This window comes from Salvia splendens, chromosome 3 (assembly GCF_004379255.2).
Source record: "Salvia splendens isolate huo1 chromosome 3, SspV2, whole genome shotgun sequence".
NCBI lineage: Eukaryota > Viridiplantae > Streptophyta > Magnoliopsida > Lamiales > Lamiaceae > Salvia > Salvia splendens.
Window position 1 is genome coordinate 19,308,037 of NC_056034.1, and position 11,030 is coordinate 19,319,066.

At 36.1% G+C, this 11,030-nt stretch overlaps 1 protein-coding gene across 2 annotated transcripts; it reads right to left on the reverse strand.

Annotated features, from left to right (window-relative positions):
* Positions 1–5,437: 5,437 nt before the first annotated feature.
* LOC121793491 (dormancy-associated protein homolog 3-like) lies at positions 5,438–6,698 on the reverse strand. 2 transcript variants are annotated; one of them, XM_042191501.1, is made up of 3 exons: positions 6,538–6,698; positions 6,229–6,384; positions 5,438–5,667 (listed from the first exon to the last, which is right to left on the reverse strand). In XM_042191501.1, exons 1-3 carry the CDS (start codon positions 6,650–6,652, stop codon positions 5,552–5,554), a joined length of 387 nt encoding a protein of 128 aa, XP_042047435.1. In that variant the 5' UTR covers positions 6,653–6,698; the 3' UTR covers positions 5,438–5,551. The 2 variants fall into 2 exon arrangements, with proteins under 2 accessions (XP_042047435.1, XP_042047434.1); XM_042191500.1 differs by having other exon boundaries at positions 6,224–6,384.
* Positions 6,699–11,030: the final 4,332 nt, after the last annotated feature.

Genomic DNA, 11,030 nt, shown 5'->3' on the forward strand with positions numbered 1-11,030 from the left:
TGTATATTTTAGATGTTTTTTTAAAAATACTACTTGATGAATGTAATAGTCTCACCTGAAACTTTTTATTATTATTTAATTTTATTGAGAATTGAGATCAAGCCATGTAAAATATTAAAAAAATTACATCATGAAGAGCAAGTATTAAAATAAAAAATAAAAAATTATAAAATATCAATATATATCGGGTATTTTCGGGACTATCGGGATTACCCGGTCGGGTATCAGGATTCCCGATACCCGCATAACCCAAAATTATTATACCAGACCCCGCCCCGTTTCCCGATTCCGTCGGGTAACGGGTACCCGATACCCGGTGGGTAACGGGTCGGGTTCGTGATTACCCGTTACCCGCTACCCGTTTCGACACCCCTAGGCATCGTCACACTGATACAATAATTCATTTTTTTTAAAATTCAGATTAAATAAAAAATAAAAATAAAAAATGTGAAAAACAGTAATATTACCGTTAATAGTCGTTTTCCTTTTTTTTTAATTTTTTTAAATTTTTTACTCTATAAATACTCCTAATTCATCCTCATTTCACACACAACTACACATCTATTCTTCCCAAATCATCTCCATTTCCTCTCCAATTTTCATCTAACATTTCATCACAAAATGTCCGACGACGGAAACTCTGGAGGTGGCGGCTCCGGCTCGTGGGATCTCAACGCGTTCGGCGCTTGGGGGAACATGTACAACACATTGGGTGGTTCCGGTTCGTCTACCTCGGGCACCCAGGGTTCGTCGACGCAGGGGGTTCCAACCACCCAATTTTGATGTGGATGCATACACTCGTCCCTTCGCCCCGCGGTATTCGCATGGACTCTCCCAGATTCGGGAGGATTATTCGGTTCAACCCACTTCGGAAGAAGGCCGAGGCGGGGGAGGAGGCCGAGGCGGGGGAAGTTCCAGGGCAGAGGAGGAGGAGGAACATCTAGGCCGGCATCCATAGGGCCCCAAAGAAACACTGGCGGTGTACAACGCCTGGATCAGCGTCTCGTACGATCCCATCGGCGGGAATCAACAACCCCGGAAGTGCTTTTGGGAAAAGGTCACCGAGGCCTGCCACGAGATTAAGCCGAAAAAGACCCGCCGCCGCACATATAAGATGCTTCGCGCTCACTTTGACCGAGTCGACAGAGAGGTCAAATGATTCTGCGCCATCTACAAGCATGAAGCGGCTCAGTACCAAAGCGGAGCCACGGGAGCTGACATTCTGAGGTCGGGTTTGCGGGTCTACTTCGAAGACACCGGCAAACAATTCAAATATGCCGATGTTTGGGAGGTCGTTAGGGACGAGGAAAGGTGGGCCGGCGGTGTGCGGTCCAGCTCGGGCTCGACCTCGAAGCGCACGAAGCACACGACGAGTGGCCAATACTCGTCTGGTGAGGGCGGTTCGGGCAGCGGGCCACAAGAGTTTGCCTAGCAGGAGGAGGAGACCCCGACAGATGATGTCGGGGGGTCCTCCCCTGGGCGCCGTCGGCCGCAAGAGAGAAATGCGGCGAAGGAGGCTAGAGGGAAGAGGGGCCGAGCCGAATCAAGCCAGGCGGGCTCGGGGGGGACCCTCGAACTCCCTTATGTCCATGTACATGACTGCCACAATGGCAGACACTTCCCGCTTTACGCCCACCCAATACCAAGCCTGGCTTAACGGAGTTACGTTTATGGCGGCACAACTTGGCATTCGGCCTCCTCAAGGCTTCGGTGCACCTCAACCGCCTCCTCCGGGGGATGATTCGCCGGCGGAGTAGTTTTTTTTATTTTCTGTAAAATTATATTTTAAATTATGTCATTTTTATTTTTTTAGGATTTTAATTATGTCTTTTTTTATTTTTTTGAATTTTAAGTTGTATTTTTTTTATGTTGTAATTTAATTTTATTTTTAATGAAGTGTGTTTTTTTAAATTGAATTTGGTTAGAAATAAAAATAAAAAATGAAATAGAATGAATAGTAATTTAAGGGACGGTTAAGGGACGGAGGGTTGCAGGTTCCGTCCCTTAGTTAAGGGATGGAGTAAAAAAGTACAGTGAGACCCGCGAATAGTAATTTAAGGGACGGTTAAGAGACGATATAGTGACAACGTTGTGGATGGCCTAAAGATCTTCTATAAATTCCAATGTAATTGTGACAATTACCACATTCACCAGGTGAGCACATACACCAAGCTTTGTTTATTTGAGTGCTACAAAAGCAGTGTGAATGAAGCATAGATGAAGGAGGAAGAGAGAAAAGCGGGGAGAATGTAGGGAGGAGATTGTATTTATATCATTATTAGGTTGTTGATTGTTGGAGGAGAAATGAACAAATAAGATTCTTGGAGCTTAAATATTTTTGTTTTCAAGTCCAACATCATAATGAGTTTTATCTTATATTGTAGATGACTAAAAAATGTGTTGATGATAGTTTTTTTGTATTATGTATTTTAGGTACAAAATTGTAGGAGTATATTATTGGTGGATTAGGGAATAACTTAAAAGTAAAGACATATTTAGTTATCAATTAATTAAAAGCAAAATAATATATTTTTGATGTGTTTATAATTTGGGTTAGGTATCGAAAATATTTTAATTCATATTCATGAGTTTATTTAATAAGTGATTTTTTCCGATGCATAATTATTTTTGATGTCATATGGAGTACTACATTTTGGAATAAATACAATGTGTCATGTATAGCATTATTTTTTTTATTTAATTAATTTATAATTTTAATTATTGTTTTAAAAATATTTTAGTCCGTGCATAGCACGGGAGTAATACTAGTTATAATAGTATGAAAGTAAAAGGAGCATATCCACGTATGACGTATGTAGTACTCCCTTCGTCCCATCATTGAAGATGACTCACTTTCCTTTTTTTGGTTTGTCCCAACTAAGATGACACATTACTAAAAATGAAAACACATTTATTCTCGCCACTTCACACGCAAAATAAAGTTGCATAAATTCCCGTACCCCAAGGAAGGGGTCATCTTTCTTAGAACGGAGGAAGTATTTATTTCAATAGACATAAAAATGGAGGTTATATTTCTGATCCAGATTAGTGACTATAACATCGTAGCCAAACGTCGTTCCCTTATAAAATTGTGAGGATTTGCATATCCTGAGGGTTATACGTCAGGTGATAAGCTGTTCACTTATAAACGAGTATTAGAGCATCCACATCGGCGAGCACAAGCTCGTCCGTCAGTCCGTGCCAGCGGCGCGGATGAGCTGTCCGCCGCTGGGCTCTTGCCGCTGGCACGGCGCTGCTCGATGCATCGAGCACGTCTGTGCCAGGGAGCAGGCGACGTGACAGCTTCTTATTGGCCAACGGCATAGCCGTTGGCAATTTAATTTTTTTTAAAAAAAAATCAGATTTTAATTAAAAAATCCGATTAAAATATATATTTTCCCACTTTCCAAAAAATTATATCCGTTTTATACTCACTTTTAATTTATTTTTCAATTATTTCCCCAAAAATACACATTTTCATCTATAAATACCCTCACTTCCACACCAAAAATTCACACCACACTACACGATTCTCATCTAAATTCTCTCATATCCATTCTCAATTCTAAATCTTCCTTTCACTCTTACTCTTACAACAAAACAATGTCCGGCCACGGCGATCATCCCCCGGCTCCCACGGTTGGAACCCCGATTGGTTCGGTTCACAACCATTTCCTAGTCCGGAGGCCCCTCCTCAAACCCAAAGTTCGGAAGTTCCGGGTGGCTACCGGCCTTACCTGATCGACGACCAAGATGCCCCCGAAGGGCAAGACGGGTGGACACCCGACCTAGAGCCAGGTCGAGCTGCACCTCCCAAACTCCGACTCCTCCTACTCGCGATGTCCGCACACCGTACACTCCGGCGGAGATGGAGCAATTGTTCAAAGCGTTCTTGTCAATCTCCGAAGATCAGGAGGTTGGCACGAACCAATCCGGCGATCATTATTGGTGGCGCATCTGTCGCCGGTACAATGAAAATCGGTCGGGTGGAACAATCGAGCGCAACGAGAGTATGGTGCGCAACGCCATATACAGAGCTAACGAAAAAATCCAAAAGTTCTAGGCGTATTACCTCCAGGAAGAGCGGTCAGCGGGAAGTGGCTGGAGCGAGGTTGACATCATCAGTTCCGCCTTGTCGACCTACCAATCCATGAACTACAAGTCTTTCAAGTACCTCAACATTTGGCAGGAGAAGCGGTCGCATCCGAAGTATAGGGGAGGCGTAACATCCTCCTCTAGCGGCTCCTCCTAACGGTCAAGGTCGGTATCATTATCCGACGCCGGCTTCGAAGACGTGGCTAGCCAACTTGCCGGAGCTAACTTGGGTAGCCCCGACGCCGGCCCGAGCGGTTCCCAACGCCGACCGCAAGGAAGGAAGAAGGCGGCGGCCAACCGCCGTCGCGCTGCGACTCCATCCGCCCCCGCTCCCGAACTGGCTCCCACTCCCTATGTGCCACCTCAACCCCCCACCAACTCGTTGTGGGGGGTTTTGGCACAACTCAATTTGGCCGATAGGTCAAATATGACCCCCGAGCAACTTCGATCGCATGTGGCGATGATACGGGGTCTCCAAAGAACGTTGGGGGTATTGCCGGATGATGACTAGTATTCCCCGGAGGCATTTTTACGCTTAAATTACATAATTTTTATTTTTTAGGAGTTTAATTAAGTAATTTTTATTTTTTAGTATTTTAATTATGCAATTTTTATTTTTTAGAAATTTAATTATGTAATTTTAATTTTTTTTATAATTTGTAATATTATTTCAGGTATTTTTAATATATTTTAATTTTGTGGAAATATTTTTATTTAAATTGAATAATAGAATGGCAAATCGTGCGGATTGGGTCATTATCGGATCAACCTGATAATGACCCAACCCAATAAGGTCTAACCTGAACCCGACATGTTAAGGAAACTATAAATCCGAACACGAACCCGACCTGCTACCTTCAAATCCGAACACGACCCGCACCCGACACGAACCCGTTATCGACACGATATAATATGGATTGACACGACACGATAACAACCCGAACCTGATATTACACGATTAAAACCTAATATTACACGATTAAACCTTAATTTTTAACCTAATTTACACAATTAAAATTCGTTTTATACTATTTAAACCTAATTTATAAGAAATTAAAAAAATAAAGTAATATATATATATTTTTAAATAATAATAAAAATAATAATATTATTTCTTAATGGATTACCCGTATCCGACCCGCATCCGACCCGAACCCAACCCGAAATTATCAGGTTCTTAATGGGTCAACCCGATAAAGATACGGATCCAATAAGACTTGACCCCAACCCAATAATTTCGTGCGAATTCGTGTCAGATTATCGTGTCGTGTCGAAAATTGTCAGCCCTAATTTTATTATCATGTGAATAATATGATAGCCTCACGTGATATCTCGCGGAATCTAGCAAAGAGAAACGAGAAAAAGGCTCGACATACATATACATAGCACGCATATATACATGTACATAGCTAATTACAAAACACTCTCTCCTTTCCCGTCGCCGCCTCAGTAAATATCACACGTCGTAAGCAGGAGGAGAGCCACCGGCTCCTCCGCCAACTCTTGCCTTCTCGTAAGCAAACGACGCCGACCTCCGCCGGAAACGGAATGCTTCCTTTCCTCCTCCTCCGCCTAATTACATAGAGTAATATATGCATCAATATCCACAACTAATTACCTACATACCTACTCTAATTTTATTATAATCTCTTCATAAAAAATAGTCACATTTTATCATTTTAAAATGTCCTAAAAAAATAGTCTCATTCTTAAAAATGAAAAAAATCCTTCTTATACTCTGCCCATTTTTTCTTCTTTCTCTTTTATTTTACCAATTTCTCATTAAAATAGTATAACATTGCCGCTATACCCTAAACAAAACCCTAACTAATAAAGCAAATATTAATCTTGGTTACAAACCTCTAAAAGATAGCATGTTTCACATATAAAGTGTAACCAGCTACCTTAAAGAAAGTGACCTTTTCCATAAATATAGTTTTTTCTTTAGATCACTAGCTAGAAATAATAAATATCTTGTACTCTATCTATTATCCAAATCATACAATCTCATTATCTAATATGCCCCACCATTTACCTAACACATTATACAGGCAAAGACTTAGCTTATTCAATAAATTGATAAGTATCTAAAAACCGATTAAATGAGCTTCGATTTGGATTTCCAAACCTTACCGGCGAAAGGTGACGCCGGTGGAGTGGAGCCGGCGGGGGAAACCGGCGGCGAGTCCTTCTGACTCCCTTGCGGCGGCTTTACGATCATTATGCTTCTAGTCACTCTCACTTCATCTTCTCCAAACGATCTTCGATTGTCCATCACTTGTTCCGATTCTGCAATTACACTTCATCAATTTTACATTACGACGATCATAAATTCTCAAATTGCATCCGTTTACACCGAAATCCGATTAATAATATCAAAGATAAACACACAGTTTAATGCAATAGATTAGGCTAGATCTGTTTTCAGCACTTCCGACGTACCCTTGCCGGGATTCGATCGGAAGCTAAAAGTGGCGTGTTTCCTGAGTTTTCCGAGGCCGGTGTCGGGTGGGGGGCCGGCGACGGTATCGTCCCAGAGGTGATCGAGTAATCCCATGCTTAAGAGAAGGTTAGCAGAGGTGTTGGTCTCAGTGAAGATATTTATGGACGGAGTGGGCGTTAAAGATCGAGCACCTTTTGGGATTTGATGGAATGTGGGCCGTTGGATCAGATCTGTGGGAATTGTGATGGCGATGACACGTGACGACTGGATAAGATCGATTAGATTAAACGGCTCCGTGGCATTAATCCAAATCCATAAATTGACTGCTTTGAAAATTTTCACCTGTCTATTTTATGGTGAAATCGACTACCTCCATCGTTAATTCTCGACTCTCCAATTTTGGTATATTAATGATTTATTCCCCTCACTTGGAAAATCATTTTTAAAATAATCTTAAATCTCTCAAAATATTGTACTCCGGATTAGTGAAATATGAAAACAAAACATGAGGTTTCAAAAATGTCTTATTTATAAGGATTTCTTTCAGTTGAAAAAACATCTTTATAAGAATAAAATGTGTAGTTTTAATCCATATTTTCATTTCCAGCACAAAAACTAGTCTCTTCCCAATTTTAAATATGATCCACTACTTTTGCTCATTCCCTTATATTTATCCGTCTTCAAATAATAATACCATACATTTTTTTCAATTTCTTATTTTACCAATTTATATCAAAACTTATTCGACTCTCCAATTTCGGTATATTAATGATTTATTCCCCTCACTTGGAAAATCATTTTTAAAATAAAACTTGCAGTCTTAAATCTCTCAAAATATTGTACTCCGGATTAGTGAAATATGAAAACAAAACATGAGGTTTCAAAAATGTCTTATTTATAAGGATTTCTTTCAGTTGAAAAAACATCTTTATAAGAATAAAATGTGTAGTTTTAATCCATATTTTCATTTCCAGCACAAAAACTAATCTCTTCCCAATTTTAAATATGATCCACTACTTTTGCTCATTCCCTTATATTTATCCGTCTTCAAATAATAATACCATACATTTTTTTCAATTTCTTATTTTACCAATTTATATCAAAACTTATTCGACTCTCCAATTTCGGTATATTAATGATTTATTCCCCTCACTTGGAAAATCATTTTTAAAATAAAACTTGCAGTCTTAAATCTCTCAAAATATTGTACTCCGGATTAGTGAAATATGAAAACAAAACATGAGGTTTCAAAAATGTCTTATTTATAAGGATTTCTTTCAGTTGAAAAAACATCTTTATAAGAATAAAATGTGTAGTTTTAATCCATATTTTCATTTCCAGCACAAAAACTAGTCTCTTCCCAATTTTAAATATGATCCACTACTTATGCTCATTCCCTTATATTTATCCGTCTTCAAATAATAATACCATACATTTTTTTCAATTTCTTATTTTACCAATTTATATCAAAACTTATTCGACTCTCCAATTTCGGTATATTAATGATTTATTCCCCTCACTTGGAAAATCATTTTTAAAATAAAACTTGCAGTCTTAAATCTCTCAAAATATTGTACTCCGGATTAGTGAAATATGAAAACAAAACATGAGGTTTCAAAAATGTCTTATTTATAAGGATTTCTTTCAGTTGAAAAAACATCTTTATAAGAATAAAATGTGTAATTTTAATCCATATTTTCATTTCCAGCACAAAAACTAGTCTCTTCCCAATTTTAAATATGATCCACTACTTTTGCTCATTCCCTTATATTTATCCGTCTTCAAATAATAATACCATACATTTTTTTCAATTTCTTATTTTACCAATTTATATCAAAACTTATTCGACTCTCCAATTTCGGTATATTAATGATTTATTCCCCTCACTTGGAAAATCATTTTTAAAATAAAACTTGCAGTCTTAAATCTCTCAAAATATTGTACTCCGGATTAGTGAAATATGAAAACAAAACATGAGGTTTCAAAAATGTCTTATTTATAAGGATTTCTTTCAGTTGAAAAAACATCTTTATAAGAATAAAATGTGTAGTTTTAATCCATATTTTCATTTCCAGCACAAAAACTAGTCTCTTCCCAATTTTAAATATGATCCACTACTTTTGCTCATTCCCTTATATTTATCCGTCTTCAAATAATAATACCATACATTTTTTTCAATTTCTTATTTTACCAATTTATATCAAAACTTATTCGACTCTCCAATTTCGGTATATTAATGATTTATTCCCCTCACTTGGAAAATCATTTTTAAAATAAACTTGCAGTCTTAAATCTCTCAAAATATTGTACTCCGGATTAGTGAAATATGAAAACAAAACATGAGGTTTCAAAAATGTCTTATTTATAAGGATTTCTTTCAGTTGAAAAAACATCTTTATAAGAATAAAATGTGTAGTTTTAATCCGTATTTTCATTTCCAGCACAAAAACTAGTCTCTTCCCAATTTTAAATATGATCCACTACTTTTGCTCATTCCCTTATATTTATCCGTCTTCAAATAATAATACCATACATTTTTTTCAATTTCTTATTTTACCAATTTATATCAAAACTTATTCGACTCTCCAATTTCGGTATATTAATGATTTATTCCCCTCACTTGGAAAATCATTTTTAAAATAAAACTTGCAGTCTTAAATCTCTCAAAATATTGTACTCCGGATTAGTGAAATATGAAAACAAAACATGAGGTTTCAAAAATGTCTTATTTATAAGGATTTCTTTCAGTTGAAAAAACATCTTTATAAGAATAAAATGTGTAGTTTTAATCCGTATTTTCATTTCCAGCACAAAAACTAGTCTCTTCCCAATTTTAAATATGATCCACTACTTTTGCTCATTCCCTTATATTTATCCGTCTTCAAATAATAATACCATACATTTTTTTCAATTTCTTATTTTACCAATTTATATCAAAACTTATTCGACTCTCCAATTTCGGTATATTAATGATTTATTCCCCTCACTTGGAAAATCATTTTTAAAATAAAACTTGCAGTCTTAAATCTCTCAAAATATTGTACTCCGGATTAGTGAAATATGAAAACAAAACATGAGGTTTCAAAAATGTCTTATTTATAAGGATTTCTTTCAGTTGAAAAAACATCTTTATAAGAATAAAATGTGTAGTTTTAATCCGGATTTTCATTTCTAGCACAAAAACTAGTCTCTTCCCAATTTTAAATATTATCCACTACTTTTGCTCATTCCCTTATATTTATCCGTCTTCAAATAATAATACCATACATCTTTTTCAATTTCTTATTTTACCAATTTATATCAAAACTTATTCGACTCTCCAATTTCGGTATATTAATGATTTATTCCCCTCACTTGGAAAATCATTTTTAAAATAAAACTTGCAGTCTTAAATCTCTCAAAATATTGTACTCCGGATTAGTGAAATATGAAAACAAAACATGAGGTTTCAAAAATGTCTTATTTATAAGGATTTCTTTCAGTTGAAAAAACATCTTTATAAGAATAAAATGTGTAGTTTTAATCCATATTTTCATTTCCAGCACAAAAACTAGTCTCTTCCCAATTTTAAATATGATCCACTACTTTTGCTCATTCCCTTATATTTATCCGTCTTCAAATAATAATACCATACATTTTTTTCAATTTCTTATTTTACCAATTTATATCAAAACTTATTCGACTCTCCAATTTCGGTATATTAATGATTTATTCCCCTCACTTGGAAAATCATTTTTAAAATAAAACTTGCAGTCTTAAATCTCTCAAAATATTGTACTCCGGATTAGTGAAATATGAAAACAAAACATGAGGTTTCAAAAATGTCTTATTTATAAGGATTTCTTTCAGTTGAAAAAACATCTTTATAAGAATAAAATGTGTAGTTTTAATCCGTATTTTCATTTCCAGCACAAAAACTAGTCTCTTCCCAATTTTAAATATGATCCACTACTTTTGCTCATTCCCTTATATTTATCCGTCTTCAAATAATAATACCATACATTTTTTTCAATTTCTTATTTTACCAATTTATATCAAAACTTATTCGACTCTCCAATTTCGGTATATTAATGATTTATTCCCCTCACTTGGAAAATCATTTTTAAAATAAAACTTGCAGTCTTAAATCTCTCAAAATATTGTACTCCGGATTAGTGAAATATGAAAACAAAACATGAGGTTTCAACAATGTCTTATTTATAAGGATTTCTTTCAGTTGAAAAAACATCTTTATAAGAATAAAATGTGTAGTTTTAATCCATATTTTCATTTCCAGCACAAAAACTAGTCTCTTCCCAATTTTAAATATGATCCACTACTTTTGCTCATTCCCTTATATTTATCCGTCTTCAAATAATAATACCATACATTTTTTTCAATTTCTTATTTTACCAATTTATATCAAAACTTATTCGACTCTCCAATTTCGGTATATTAATGATTTATTCCCCTCACTTGGAAAATCATTTTTAAAATAAACCGTGCAGTCTTA